This window comes from Cygnus atratus, chromosome 1 (genome assembly GCF_013377495.2).
Source record: "Cygnus atratus isolate AKBS03 ecotype Queensland, Australia chromosome 1, CAtr_DNAZoo_HiC_assembly, whole genome shotgun sequence".
Classification (NCBI taxonomy): Eukaryota; Metazoa; Chordata; class Aves; order Anseriformes; family Anatidae; genus Cygnus; species Cygnus atratus.
In genome coordinates this window covers 163,779,414-163,795,857 of record NC_066362.1, presented here as the reverse complement: position 1 = coordinate 163,795,857, position 16,444 = coordinate 163,779,414, and the positions used below count along the sequence as shown (strand labels likewise).

The window sequence follows — 16,444 nt, the reverse complement described above, 5'->3', positions numbered from 1 at the left end:
AATTGTGGGAGCGGTAGTATCTTCACACAGTTATGTACATAAGTCCAAATTTATGTACTCTGGTGTTAAAATTTTAAATAGTAAAAAATAACATATACCATTTAGTGTGACAAACAAGTATGTTTAAGCAGATGCATTTTTTCTTGTGGTATGTTAGATGGCATATGTAGTAATGTATCTTATAAATGTATCTGTGTACAGAATATCTTGAAAGCTATTGGTGGAAAAGACAGAAATGTTTTTTTACTGAAATTCCAATAAACTGTAAGGTTCTCTAGTAATGGAGATGGCATATTTTTCAAAACAATCAGCAATACCCATCTGTGGTGGTTTTAGACTGATGGGCAACTAGGCTTCACCATGCTGTTCTCTCACTCCCCCTCCTCAAAAGAACAAGGGGAGAAAATATGATGAAAAAAAGCTCGTGAACTGAGATATTTTGACTTAAAAAAATTGTCTTCAAGCATAATAAAGTGACTGAACATGCAATTAAAAAGTGAATTAATTAGAAATAGATTTCCAGATATGCATCAATAATTATGGTAGCTCATATTTGCAGTTTTTAACTGGTAATGCTAAGTTGTGCAGGTACTAAAATGAGTTTAGATTAGCTAGTTGGATTTCATTTGATTCACAGTGTACAGTTTTCTGAGGTCTGAAGTCACAGTCTATATTATTTTGAATCACATCCCCTCCCCTCAGTATGTAAAAACAAGACAAACTAGGTAAGAATAACATGCAAAAGACATGTGACAGTGTAATCCCTAGGAAAAAAGCAATGCTTCAGTGAAAGATTTTCCTGTCAACAACTGTGGGAAATCTTAGAGAATTAAGTATGCCACCGTATTAACTGGGGAAGTCACAGCCATTCACTTCTAAAAGCGTGTTAAAGTCTTACTTAATCCCCACTCTCAATCAGTCGACATTCATCATCCCCCGGTGGCTCTCATTACCATATCAAGCTTTGTATTGCTTTCCCTGCATTGGTGGAGAGCTGGAGGAATATTTGGTCTACAAGTTACTATGGTAACCTTGCGCTACAGCTATTTGTGTCAGTATGTAAACTATAAGTAGCCTGTAATCTTGGTGGGCAAAATTCCGCCCTCTCTACTCTTGTTATAATTCCTTTAGATTTGGCTGGTGTTTCAGATGTCAACCATCTGCTACTCATGTGTCAATTTCACAAAACTACAAATTTTGCTAAATTTATGCTAACCAAATATGCATTAAGCAGCTGTCAGCAGAAGTGCTTTTCTTCTATTAAAGATGCCATTATAAATACTGTGCTTTTGGCAAAAATGATTGTGCCACACAGGGGAAGTAAACGGTTACATGAAAAATATTTGTAGTAACAGTGAAATTTATTAAAAGTAATCTTGCTTCCTTTAATTTAGTATATTTTTACTTAGTATGGAAAGATTTTCAGGTCATGCATTTTAAAGTTATTCTTAAATGATTATTCGTCTTTTGTCAAGGATTCTGATGCAGATGTTAAAGGCATAATGGATTAATTTCAGTATAAAATAAATAGGAAATGGTAATTGGTTTTCTATCAAACTAGTCAGTGATACAAAGAAAAACTTTTGAAAGGGACTTACCTGAAAAGGATGTCAGATACTATATCTCTTTTGGCTAAGAATTAAGCTTCTGTGGGTACTGTTCCATGCAAGGCCTGAGCCTGCTTCTATTAAAGTAGAAAACAATTTCTGCATTGTTTTCAAATAGAACAGTTAGATGTATCTGTCTTAAAACAATAACATATATAGAATGCATGGAGGTATAATTAACAAATGGACTTCCACCTTTTGGATACAGTTAACAGAATAGAATAGGTATCTCACCATTTTTAGGGTATCTAATGGTATACATCTAGTTAACATACATAAGTAGGCAAGAAGCCAGTAGAAGCAAAGATAACCCTGTCTAATAATTATTGTGTATTTTTCAGAATATAATATGTTGTCCTCAAATAAGGTCTCTTGGTCTTTTTTTTCTTTCTTTCTTTCTTTTTTTTTTTTAAACACTTTTTAGAGACTATATAAAGCTTCAGCAGACCTATAAAATGATCTGAAAGACATTTGTGTCACTCAAAAAATGTTGGAAACAAAGGTACTAAAACAGGAGTCACATAAGCATACCCATAATTCAATAGTAATGACTACAGCCAGATCTGGCTTTGGCTACAATGACAATTTATTTCTTATGGTTAGGAGAAGTGGCTTAAAACTTTCAAAATTGTTTATGATAGTAAAAATTAATACAGTTATTTTTGATGATACATTTTGCATTTCAGTAAAAGGCAAAAACCTTAATTTACTTTCCAGTGACAGGGACCTTCTGCCTCCCCATTCTGACAGATTTGGCTTTGAATGGAGTGCTGATTTACAGCTTTTCTGCATGTTGATATAAATGATTTGCTGTTGCAGAGCTTATGTGCTGAGACCCAAGCCCTTTATTCCTGACTGAAAAGTTAATGCAGTGTTTGCAGGGTCATACGTATTCTCCAAGCAAAACTGAATAAGTTGTTGTCCTTTCTTCAGTGATCTTTCCCAGTCTACCTTCTACAAAAGATCCCGATCAACAGCTTCTTCCTCTTTATTTAACACTGAAAACCTCAGGGCTAAGCATTATGCTGGTTTTGGCACAGTTTAAATTGGCTTTCACAGTTGACTGCAGAGCTCTTCAGTTCCTCAGCCTTTGGTCTGAATGAGGGCTCCTGGCACTGATTAGTGAGCATAGTGGTGTAGAAGGAAATGCATCCTGCCTCAGAATAAATGCCACTGTCTTCTCAAAGAACTTCTTTATTCTTTCTCATTTATACATGACTAAGTGTGATATAGAGACAGTAAAGCAGCCATAGATGGCAGATGAAAATTCAGACAGGCCCATGATGTTAAGCTTTATTCAGCGAGGTGCCTGACATACTTAATATATTCTAGACTAACTCTTAGTTCAGATTTGGAAGGCTCACTTGGCAGCGATTTGTTTCTGTAACCTTAAACTGTCTTCCTCTGTGCTGACATTACTAGGTAAGGGCAGAAATGCCCTTAAGGTTTTAGCCAAATTTCATTAGTGCGGCCTTTACATATTCAGTCATGGCAGAGGGAACAGCTGTAGATCAGATGCTTTGTAGGAGGTCAGCTGGGAAAGATCACTGAAGAAAGAACAAGAAATGAAACTTGTTTGATGTCATATTTAGAAAAGTCAATGCTGAATATAGAGATGGAGGCTGCTTGATGGTTATCAGCAGATTTTAGGAATCATGATCAATACCCAGACCAAGGGACTTCTTGCTCAGTATAGCTCACCATGGCCTCTTGGCCTCAATTGACCAAAAGAGACAACAGTCAGCATGGTGTTCAGTTAAGGTCCTCGGGCAGCTGTTTTCTCCATCATACCTAACATTTAGCTGAGCATGATAGCAATAATGATGGTGCTAAGAGAATTTTGAATTCCCATGAATTTATAGGAAGTCATGCAATGTAGCTGCCATGAACTCAAATGCAAATTCTATGTAACTCTTCTGTCAGCGACATTATCTTCTTAGAAAAAGGCCGTCACCTCAGTAGTTTTTATAAGCCTGCTCATGGCTTGTAGTCAGAAAAGAAATGGAGGTCTATTAAAAATCTTGTGTATGATTTCTTCAATATATGCATCTTGATTATTGAGGAAGTTGCTGATGATAGAGTGAGTAGATGTAAAACTTCACTGAGTATCCTGAGATTTGACACTAAGTGTCCCACCGATTACAGACATTGCAGCAAGTCTTGTGAAATTCGTGCGCTCCTGTTTTCTCATCCATGAAACTCCACCTACAGTACTGGAGTCTTTATGTGAATTGTTTGTGTATCAGCAAAAAGGAATGATGAAATTATAAGTAATAAGGCAATAAATCTTTCAGGCATTAGGGAACATCTAGACCTAGAAATGGGCTCAGCAAGACTTACAGGCTAAGTATGCATCCACTGAATGAGTAGGGACTTGTCACATATTTTCCTGTCTTATACTCAGAGGATGCGTAGTTCAAGAATATGGCCAGGGTTTGTTTAAAATTTCTTTTCTCACTCTCTTTCCCAGATGTGTCCAGGATCAACTTCAGTTTGGCCTTAGCATAAGAACAGTCAGAATAATGTGATCAAAATCTTAAGATCTATTTTTGGATTATGTTTTTCTCCATTGCCTTCCAAATTTGCAAATACAAGTGTTAGAAAGGTTTTCATTGCTTTCAAAAAACAGTAGCTGACATTGCTAAAGCTTTTTTTTTAGGCAATGATTCATACATTTCCTTTTTCTATGATATTTGGAACTTTATCTGAACGTTTTCAAGACCAATAAAGTATTAGCTGTGCTTGAATGTCAGGATGGGATTCACTTGCCTTTTCCTTTTTGATGGTGATCTGACTTGTCACCAGATAAACCAGAATTACAAAACCATTATCCACTGAAATAAGTGAGACTCGCAAACATATCTGACAGAACAGAAGGAATGGAAAATATTAGAGTTTTATCTCAAGTGAACTGAGTTAGAACTCAAATGCAGAGTGAAAGTTATAGCAAAATATAGACAACTCAATTTCTCCGAGTTTTTAATACAGAGCATAAAAGGAAACAAATCATACTTGGTGGTTACATCATACATTAATTTTGATATCTTTAAAAGTTTACTTACAGAATATGTCTGTAGGTCTTTTATGCATTAAATCAAGAAAGACATGAGTAAAATGAGATAGCCAAAAGGAGAATTTTTGTGTAAATGAAGAAACTTTTGCTAATACTGATTCATGGTCACAGATATTAAGCTTTTGAAATTTAGCTAATTTTCTGAGAGCTTGTTACACAATCCCTGAATAATTTCCCTTTTTGTTTGTGTCTGAGAAGCACAGAGGTTCAAGATATGGCAGAATAGGAGTGTCTGGTTAAAGTAAGCCATAATTTTTGCATGCAGCCTGCCTTGACAGTTTTTTTTAAACCTACTTTACTTATCTTTGCCAGCCTTTTATTCTGCTGGACTCTTCATTAGTTGTCAAATTTCTAATCCTATTTTACACAAGGTGCTAGAGGCAAAATAAAAGGCAGCAGCATGAGGCCAACAGTGGCCCAGTTGCACATAGGTTTTTCTGACCTTCAAAATAGGGCTTTCGTGTAGATTCATAGTGGTATTTTAAGCATTTTTCTGCAAGGGAAAGTTAAAAGCAGAAAATACTTTTTTTTTTTTTTACTTTTTTAAAACTTCTTTTTAACTTTTTTTTTTTTACATTTTTTTTCCCTCTGAATATGGTTACTTACAAAGTGAAAAGTAAATGAATCAATAGAAATGTGCTCCATACTTCTGTGAAGATTACAAGCACAGCTAGGCCTTAATTTAAGGCTTAACATTTTTATTTTATAATACATGTATTAATTTTGTCAATACTTGATTTAACAAATCCTTTTGTATAAAATATGACAAGAAAACCCTCTGTACTGCCGTTCCAAGTCTTTTTTTTTTTTTAATGCAGAATACAAAAACATATATTTGTTATCCTGAGTTGGGTGTTCCTAAAAAATTCCAGTCAAGTTCTGAGGTTGTATTAAAATATTTCATCTTCTTGAATTTATGAACAAAGAATATATTCTCCTCCTGGCAGGCTGTCTGTCATGCCTCCTTTTCATCCATTTCTAAAAATACTCACCCCAGGCAGAATGTTTGTAGTGGTGTAATGGTTGTCTGAAAATACTGTGTTTGGGGGTGGCATCCTTCAGAAGGACCTTTGAAAAATGTCAGTATCTGTTACAAGCCACCTACCATATTTGAAAGATATTTCCCCTAGTTTGTCTAAATTGCTGTGTGTAATCCCAGAAGTTTTATGCTGTTGTTTTCCATCATCATCTATATCCTAAAAAACTGTTGACAAACTTAAGAAATATGAATTCAATTCAGCCAGCCTTGGACACTGACATAGTTTATTTTTTTCAAATGACAGTTATACCTGAACTGGAAAGAATTCTCCACAGTGGCTTTTCACTGCATTTTTCTGGTATTAAAGGAGCTTCTTTAATATATGACCTTATAGGTTAGTCTCTTCCCCACATTAATACCTGACATCTCTTTTAGAATTGTTAATAAATGTGACACTTGGTTATGTGGTTCTATCAGCACTGATGTCCCATGTGTACTATTGCTAAAGTAAATGTCATTTTGCTAAGGACAGCTAGGGAGATTTAAAAAATCCTGGAAAGTATGCCCTATATCTAATCAGATAAATTCAGATTTACCCACTAATTCCTGCAATTAGCCCTATTTTATGTTTTATCCTTTTATAAAGAATAGCTGTCAAACATTAACTTCAGTTGCTAACCTGTGCTATGCTTGAACCAGTTGTCTGAAGTTGTATACCCTGTGACGTCTCCTTTGCACTAACCAGCTACCTTAAGTCAAAGAACTTGCAAGATGTCAGCCCTGATTGTGTGCCACAGTCATGCCAAGCAGCTGTTGCATGAAGCTGAAAGTTAGAGAACTCTTACCGGTGCAATAAATTAATATCTTCTAAGGGTTATGTTTTACAGAAGTTCTCTTCGTTAGGAACCATAAAGCATAGCTGAACAGGTCAGTCAGCATGTATTTTTGTGCTGAAAGTTGCAGCTGCAATTATTTCTGTTTACTTACTAGGCCTCCTCAGGGTCAGTATTCTATAAATCAGGCTGCTTGTTGTCAGGGTGTGCACATGCAGCCCAGACTTTTATTACTTTTGTTACAATCCCTTCGGACAGCAAGTAAAATCCCCCTTGCATGCCAGTTAGTGCGTTCTAATACTCCAAGTATTGAAAATAATGTATGAGGAATTAAAAAATGCTGCTGGCTGCATAGTCACGATGGTTTGAAGTCTACAGAATAGGCCTATCTCATCTATCCCTCACGTTGCGCCAGGATTAATACGGGCCAGGAAACACATTTATAAATTAATGATTCTTAAATTATTGCAAGCATGTGAATCTCTTTTTGTTGTGATTTACAAAGAAGCAGTATGTAAAGGGCGAACTGTTTCAGATAACTTTTATTGTTGTTGTTGTTTGAAAACTCTGTAAAAAGTGAACAGAGCAATTTAAGGTAAAGCAAATCTGAAGTTACCCAGAAAGAGGGTTAATCACAGAATCACAGAATCATCTAGGTTGGAAGAGACCTCCAAGATCACCTAGTCAAACCTCTGACCTAACACTAACAAGTCCTCCACTAAACCATATCACTGAGCTCTACATCTAAATGTCTTTTAAAGACCTCCAGGGATGGTGACTCAACCACTTCCCTGGGCAGCCCATTCCAATGCCTAACAACCCTTTCAGTAAAGAAGTTCTTCCTAATATCCAATCTAAACCTCCTCTGGCGCAACTTCAGCCCATTCCCCCTCATCCTATCACCGGGCACGTGGGAGAATAAACCAACCCCCACCTCGCTACAGCCTCCTTTAAGGTACCTATAGAAATATTAAAGTACATATAAAATTTTTTAAAAGATTGGGCTTATGGCAAGAATATTTCCTGCTGATCTTGAGGTAGTTTCTGCCTTCGCCATTGACAGAAAAATGTTAACTACAAGAAGAACAAGAATGTAAGTGATATAACTTGCCAGTTTTCTACAATCAGTTTCTAGGGTATTATTAATTACAGTACACAGGTTTTGATACAAGACCATTAAGACATGTTAATACTTCTCCCAAAGATTAATACAAAAAGTTCTTGTATTTGGGCCTTGGAGTAGGAACACATTTTCAGAGAATCATAGAATCATTCAGGTTGGAAAAGACCTCTAAGATCATCTAGTCCAACCTTTAACCTAGTAACTGACAAGTCTACCACTAAACCACGCTACTAAGTTTTACCTCTACACACTTCTTGAGGACCTCCAGGGACTGTGACTCAACCACTTCCCTGGTCAGCCTATTTCAGTGCCACACAACCCTTACAGTACAGAATTTTTCTCCTAATATCAGACCTAAACCTCCCCTGGTACAACTTGAGGCCATTTCCCCTCATCCGCTTGGTGCTTGGGAGAAGAGCCCAACTTCCACCTTACTACAACCTCCTTTAAGGTAATTGTACAATAAGGTCTCCTCTGAGCCTTCTTTTCTCCAAGCTAAACAATCTCAACTCCCTCAGCCACTGCTCGTAAGACTTGTTTTCTACTCTTCACAAGATTTGTTACCCTTCTTTGGACATGCTCCAGCACCTTGATGTCCTTCTTGTAGTAAGGGGCCCAAAATTTTGTCTGCATACTATTTGATTTTTTATAGGAAGGTGTCTTCAATTAATTTATCTGATTCTAAAAGAAGAATACCCAGGAGATATTAAAAAATACTAAACTGAAAATTGTAAAAAAGTGAATACAATATTTTATACATATAACTTGAGTAAAAATGTAAAGTGTATCTATTTACTGAGCTAAGTCTTAAAAAAGCCCATTGGAATTTGGTTCCCCAAATGCCTCTATTCCTTTGAAAATCAATCACAGAAGCAGGGTGCTGTAGGGCACAGATTTGATACTGTCATAGCCTTTCTGTTGCTTCATGCTATGAGTCATCAGAAGTAAGCAGAAAAGCTACTGACAACCCTGTTGAGTAAACTGCATATAAAGCCATAACTGTCTGCTGAATGAACAGGAGCGTCAAATCTACTGCTTTCTGTGTTTTTGGTGAATACACAACCCTAAAGCTAATAAATACTTAAGGGCTGCAAGGCACATAAAGATGATAATTGACATAGCTGCATCCACAAAGCTTCAGTAGACTTTATAGAAGACTTGAGATGTATATTTTAAACACTTGTGAGAACATAAGGGCATAGAGGATTCAGGAGACAAGTAATAATGTATATTTTATGCAAGCCAGATACATACACATCTGCATGCTTAATAAAAATTGTAAAAATGCAAGTGAGTAAAGTAACTATCTGAGGCCTTATTCATGACTTAACTACTCATCTTACTATTGCCACCTCCACTTTTCCACTGAGGAAACAATATGTTTTCCAATTCATCAATTAAAGATGAAGTTCTTGCATAACTTCATGACTCCATGTTCTGGAGAAAAACTCTGAAAAGCATCAAATCTGTGGTAAAGAGAATTTGCAAAACTATGTAATATATAGGTTATTTATTCATGACTGGTATGGATTTCTAGCTAATTGGCAGTAGACTCTCTGTGCATTGAGCTGGTTCTGTTTCATTCATAAAGAAACAGATATCCTGATAATCTCATCAAATTGAACCCCAAAGCTGACCAACATGACCAAGAAGAAATTTGAAAGGTCTGTCTTTATCTTTCACTAAGATGCTGTTTCATGACAGAACTGTTCAGAATGAAATGTCAGTAACGAGACATATGGAACATTGTCAACTACAAAGTTATAAATCAGGCCCTATAGGGGAACACTGTCATACAATCACAAACATTGTTCTTTTCCTATTGCCTTCTTCTTAAGACAAATTTGCATATTTTTTTTTTTTTCCAGACGATTATTTATTTTTGTTGCAAGTTAAGGTTACTAGATGGTAATTTCATAGGTAAAATTGCTGAAACTTTTTCAGTAGAGTGGTTTTCAGTTGAAAAATGCATTTTCATGGAAATGAGGTGTTTTACAGAAACATATTGACACCATTTAAATCCTCTGAAAGGAAATAAAGGCATTCAAGCATCACCCTATGTTTGGCTTTGATACTATAAAATGTTCAATTAAAAAAAGTATAAAAGACATTGCATTACATTTCTAATAGTTACATTACTTTATTGTATATACGTTTAATGTTATTATATTGAAAAAGAGAAAAATAATTAACCAACAGGCTCTAATTTGAGAACGATTTTTTCCCCTTAAATCAGATAATAGTAATAAATCAATTTCTATCTCATTTATGAGAGTTCAATAATCGGTGGATGTAACTAGTGCTCAGTGTCCCTCAGTTTAAACTTGCAATTTCTTGTGAGAAAGGAGAATTTAATTGGGAAGGAGTAGGTCCAGACAGCCTACAAAATAGACTAAATGACTTTTTGACTGACTTAGACACAAAGAATTAGTCCACAATTACATTTTAGATAAGATATTGTTCAAACATATATCAGGAATATTTGGCTGATTTAGGATTCTGGTAAAGATACTTATATGTTAGAGAACAGGCAGTCTTTGAAGTTGCCCATGACATGCTCAGCAGGAATTATTTTTTTTTAAGACAAGTATAAGGCATAACTTGTTTCCGAAACCTAATTTGGTGCTTGTAGCAAGAGTGTGTGCTTATGTGCATATGGCTGATTCTGTGAATATCATTGAATTACTAAAGTGATGCGTACTTTGAACTTCTTATCAGTTTAATTTCAACTTTCATAAAGAATGTGTGAAGTATCATTTCTGTTTAAGTAATTTTAAATTGGCTAATTTTTAGCCAGCTATACTAATTGTGATTTGATCTGTTTTTTGTTCTGTCTGTAAAGGAAACAAGATCTTGATGACCTCATCAAAGTGAATCCAAGGTCTTTCACAAGTGACAAAGAGTAAGTCTTCAAAGTTCTCAGGCCTTGATTTTCTAAGGCAGTGAGTAGTTTGTAATGATAAGAATGTCAGGAAAGGTAATGTTGCAAATCTGTAAAATGTTCCTAGATATTATAATAAGTAGAATTCCTTATACAGAATTATATTAACATGAATATAAAAATACAGATGAATTAAATGACGTGCACTGTCAGCTGAACAAGTGATATCTATGGCAAGCTTCCATACTTGCCTTACATTCTTTCTCATAAAACTATTACAGAAACATTTTAATATAGTTAGGGAAGGGGCATTGAGCAAATTATTGTAGAAATCATGGATGATAAGTGTTGCCCCAACAGGCTGTAACAAAGCTTTTAAAAAAACAGTTTAAAGTCAGTTTAAAAAAAAATCCAGAGGCAAAGCTTACATATAGTTTCATCATACTTCTGAAATTAAAAAAAGAAAAAAATCTTTTCTTATATGTGAAGTTTGTGAGTCTCTGGATACTTACATTTTCAGTACAAGGACAGACATAATCAATGCCTTCATTGTTAACTGTGATGACACACACAGATAACTTCTTGTCATTCCAGAAGCAAAAATTATGTAGATATTTGGACATATTTTTAGGTGTTGTCTTTAGAAGTATATATATATTTTTTTTTAGTCTAAATAACACCTTTATTGGGATTAGGATGTTTGAATTGGAGTCGGTAATTTAATACTAAATTCTTTGGAATGTTCATGTTTCTCCTTTACTATTTCCACTGGCAAAGAAGAGTTTTTAACTATTGCACTGATATGTTTAAACAAAACCTTCTGCATTTTCTTGTCTGTACTAGATAATATTTTTTATTTAATTTTACAGATCTTTACCTTGCCAGTGGAAAATTGTTAACATATTTTCTTATTATAGTCAAGAACTTAAGTGTCTGCAAATTCTGAACATAAATGTAGCCAACAATTTAATTTTATCCTTTTAAATTTGTGTATAAATATATTCCTTTATTTTATTACACTTTACCTCTTCCCAGCTTGAGGGAATATTGTAACAGCTGTATTTGTTTGTTGTTTCAGAGGAAAGGACCTTGAGGATTTTACTGAAATAAATGCTGCTTCTCAGAAAAATAGGAGGCAAGACTGTCATCTTTCCCTTACACTCTTGTAAAATGTGTTTGGTTACATAATGGTATTAATAGGTTCTGTTCTATAAAGATCATTAGGGGAGTAAATTAGTACTTTGATTTAATCTAACTTTTAAAAATTCCCTATTAAATGTAGGATAGTAAAGATAAGTAATTCAATGTGGAGGAAACTTAGATAGTTTTTATATTATTGTAGCTCTTAATAGTCAGTGCGTGACCATCATTTTTTTTAAAGTTATAGACCATTTAATAGAAATATTATTATCAAATCAGTTTTTTCGCAGCCAGTGAGTTACTAGTATAGATGTGGTCATATAGTCCTAGAGAACATATATGGACCTAAATAACAGTAAGAGGAACCTGTGCTGGATATATCAACAAAGCAGATAACAGTTTTGCAGCATTTCTATAGCTCACAGTACTGGTGGCTGTCCTAAATGAAATTATGTTATCAAGTTAAAATGATATAGCCATAGTCCATTTACAAAATGTAGTCAGACTCTTCAGCTCTAGCATGGCAAGATGAGATGCAATGGTCATGAAATGCTACACAAGTGATTCAGACTGGATATAAGGCAGGCAGTCCAGCAGTGGAAGAGGGTGCCCAGAGAGGCTGTGCTATCTCCATCCTTGGAGATTTTCAGGGGTCAACTGGAAAAAGTCCTGAGCAAGCTGGTCAGACCTCAGTGCTACCCCTGCTTTTAGCAAGAGGTTTAGAGACTTCCCAAGGTCCCGTCCAACCTGAATTATACAATCCTATATAGGATTTAACTTAGCATTTTTGAGTAGCTAGTCATACTTTTGTAGTGATATGCTGGAGAGAAACTTGAAAAATACTGAGGTTTGAACTGATAACAATTCATAACTAAAAACTTGTGATGTGAAACAATTTTGATACAGAGTGTAGTGAGAAATCTTCTTTGTTAAATGTATACTATATTTTTCTTTAACGTAAATGATTCAACTCATTTAATGTATTTAAGTTGAATCAAATAATTTGATTAATTCTGAGGTGTTTCTAACTTCCACAGGGATGAGGACCTTGGTGATCACACTGTAGTAAAGTCCGCTGATGACCAAAGCAAAAAGGGGTGAGACTCAATTCACAATTCTCTCTAAATTTTTAAGACCTAATATCAAGAGTTGTAGTTGTTTGGTGTGGTACCTGAAAATGCTAATTCTCATACAAACCAGAAGAATTTGCATAGCTTGAGTAAGATGTCTGTATTATTTCTAAAATGTGCCTGATTAACCAAGTGTAGCAATATAACTGCGTGTGTTCTGATAACGATAAAGAATAACTCAAACCTATAATCTCTTGTAGTGAAGGAAAATGAAGATCCACATAAGTATTTTTGTACTTATCTAGGTGTTTTGTGAGCTCAGCCATTAACTTCTCAAAGAAACATAAGTAAATGCATTCATAGTTTTTAAAAAAATACTACTGGCTTGTCAACTAATGTGAAGCTAGTATTATGTTTTCAGGTACCAGTAATATGGTATTTGAGTCTTCCATTTATTTGTATATCTAAACAATGAAGAAAAACAGCTACACAAGTACTTCTTCTTTTTTTTTTTTTTAATATAAGTATTTTTACCCTAGCAGTCCCTCTTGACAGTCTGACCAGAGAAACATTTACTGAAAGTGTACAGTGAATGAGTTTCTCTTAGTTCTGAAAAGAAGCCTGCCAGATTAGGACTAAAGCACAATAGAGGGTGCTGCTTCATGCAGCATGCTATGCATATAAAACAGTGACCAGCACTAAGCGAGGTTCATTTAGCAAAGCTTCAGACCTTGGCAAGCTCACTGAAATAAATCAAGCTGCAGACCAAACACTCAGAGTTAAGGTTTATAATCATCAAGTTGTTTCAGAATATAGCCTTTGGCAGAACCAAACAAGAGCAGCCTTTGTCTCAGCTGCTTGGTAAAATCAAGAAAATTATTAGCACTTATTACTTATATCCTATAATTTGTCTGACAAAGTTTATTCTTATATTTGGTTGCATATCATGTTTATGGCATGAAAAACTGCAGGAGACAAGGTTTCTTCTGCTTGTATCATAATCCTGCTTGCACAAATAAGAGTTTATGTATCTGTTTAGCTGTTCATTTCAAATAAAAACATCACTGTAGTGTATATATAGGGGAGAAAAAAATGCCCATTGCTGAGTTGGAACTGAAATACAGTAAGAATAAAACATTACAGAATATGGCTAAGAACATGCAGAATGTTATCAACCATTGAAACATTACCATACAGTTGAAAACATCAGTGTGGATTTCAAGGAAAATAGGGTTCAATTTAAGTTAGGTGAAGTTTCTGATATGAATTTATCTCCCAACATAAACTGGAAGGCTTAAAATTATAGGTCTGATTCTGTTACTTTTCACAAGCAACAATTTAACAACAGTAAGAAAAAGATAAATTTCTTATACCTGCTGTTATTAGCTCAAGCTTCTACTTTTATGGATGTAAGTGTAACTAAAAACTGTGTAGCTGAAAAGGACTTTTAAAGTCTTTGTTTTATCATCACTTTTTTTTTTTTTTTTTTAGGATAACTAAGAAAGCATATGAAAATCGTCCAAGAGCTCCAAATAATCTCCCAGAAAAAAGCTACCCCAGCAACAGTGAAAGAAAGATCAGGTACTGTGGACAATGAATTGAGAACCATAACATCTAAAGTGCCATTTCTTAAAAAAAAAAAAAAAAGAAAAGAGAGAGAGAGAAACCATCTTTATGAAAGAAATTTCAGGGAAATCTCACAGTGGTCTCCAGAATCGTGCCCAACCCCCTTCCAAATTCTGCTTCCAGAATCCCATGAATAGAAGCCCACAAAGCATATCTGTAGTGCACAGGGTGGGCAGGACCAGACATACCCTGTGTAGCTCTAGAGATGTAGCTGAGGCATGAAATCTGGGAGAGCAGTTAAGCCAGCATTCTTATATAATCAATAGAGCAAAGTCATTTCCAGCATGTTACTTGGATGCAAGTTCCACCATGGGGTAGGAGGACTCATTTCTTTTTGAGGCTATAAGGAAAGCATTATGTTCTTCCGGTGCCTTGTGAAGTTCCTAAAGCTATATGGGATGAATGTGAACCCATGTACCTCTCTTACCGCAATCACTGAAGCTGCGACCTGCATTTCTGACTTTTTAACTAGGTACAAACTATTTTTGAAACCTTTTTACTCTTGCAGTACTCTTGCTTTATATGGACTCTGTCCCTAGAAACACACGTATTGCAAATCGGAGTGAAAAAAAATGTGTTACAGGGGTATTTAATAGAACGGACTAAACACCAGGTCTCTTGGTAAGGGGAAATCATTGGATGTTCATCTGAGGAGATACTTTCTGTATGATGAACAAATCCAGGTTTGCTACATTATTATTGAATAACAAGAATATTTTTATGTCTATAAAACATAAATAAAACATCATCTAAATTTCTCACATCTGCAATTTTAATGCATTTGTGGTGTGGCATAGTAATCAAATATGACAAATATACATTACAAAAGACAAATAAGTGGAAAAGTATATCTGGGTTTTGTAACACCTTACACATCCATGTTTTTGGTCTGTTTTGCTTTCCCTGAAAATAGATATGTTCTGCAAATATACAGTTATTAAAAAAAATCCCAACATTGCTGAATATTAAACTAGCATAAAATGAAACATAATAATTGCTGTATACTTTATGAATTTCTGGAGGAATAGGATAATTAAGTCAGTTCAGAAGTGTTCAAAACATGTATGACAAGATGGCTTCTTCAGCTGTCACATACTTGCTCATTCCTTCCATGCCAAACAAAACTGACAGTTCAGTAACTAGAACTGGGGCTGTTAAAAAAGGAAGAATTAAATGGTAGCTAAATTCAGTGTATTCCATCCTAATCTGTATATAAGGAAAAATACAGTTATTGTAGGAGATGCAAATAACACATTGAGCACCCTATATTTTAAAGACCCTCATTTTACTTCTAGGGACATACTGTAATTTTGTTTGACTGTTTCACAGCTCTTTGGGGACTAGCAAAAGAAAAAAAAATGAAAAAACACGGCATGCCACCATTTCCTGATATGTATCATTTAGGCTGGGATGTGAGCACAGGCAAAGCCTGTGTAGATACCATAGTGTAGATTTCACTTAGTGGGCTTGTGGAGTTCACTTTTGAAATACTGAGGAATCGTACAACGGAACGCAGTCTAAGGACAATTCATGTCTAACTTACATTTTTTAAATTTGATATGTATTTCGCGATGGTTGGGAAAATAAAGAAGGAAAGAAATGACTAAGTGTGATTTTTTTTTACAAGCACATTACATGTTTAATTTTCGTACTATCAGTGTAGTGAAGCCTTTAAAAACAAAAGTACTATTTAGTAATTGTTATGTACTCACTACTTCACAGCAAACCATCACATCGTGTCTATGAAGAAAATATAACTGGAAATACTATCAAAACTGTTTACTCTACTTCTGATCGGTAAGTACACATTAATAATGTTATATGGTATCAAAGGGCACAGACATTTTACATAAGCTTTCAGGTGTTCAGACAAAAGAGAGCAGTGGAAGTCATCATTAGGCTAGTCAGGCAGCTTTTCATACAGAGCTCCCTTTCAGTGGGATCTTGCCATCAAATCATTACCACAATTTGGCAGCCTAATATTATGTTAGGCTTGTCAGAGCTGACATTTAAAATATCTAAAACAATAGCCAGTGCCTTAAGTGGTAGAGTTGGCTTTGTGATTATGTAGGTTTCTGTCTTTTATACCTTCTTAATCCGCAAAATTTTCTT

At 35.0% G+C, this 16,444-nt stretch overlaps 1 protein-coding gene across 37 annotated transcripts in view; it reads left to right on the top strand.

The window, feature by feature from the left end:
- SCEL (sciellin) overlaps positions 1-16,444 on the top strand; it is an 81,884-nt gene that overhangs the window by 52,146 nt on the left and 13,294 nt on the right. For all 37 annotated transcript variants that reach the window (XM_050711183.1, XM_035561253.2, XM_035561235.2 and 34 more), the window contains 5 exons: positions 10,458-10,517; positions 11,575-11,631; positions 12,674-12,733; positions 14,198-14,287; positions 16,055-16,129. In XM_050711183.1, coding sequence (XP_050567140.1) covers positions 10,458-10,517; positions 11,575-11,631; positions 12,674-12,733; positions 14,198-14,287; positions 16,055-16,129 — 342 coding nt within the window. The remainder of the gene's footprint in view (positions 1-10,457; positions 10,518-11,574; positions 11,632-12,673; positions 12,734-14,197; positions 14,288-16,054; positions 16,130-16,444) is intronic.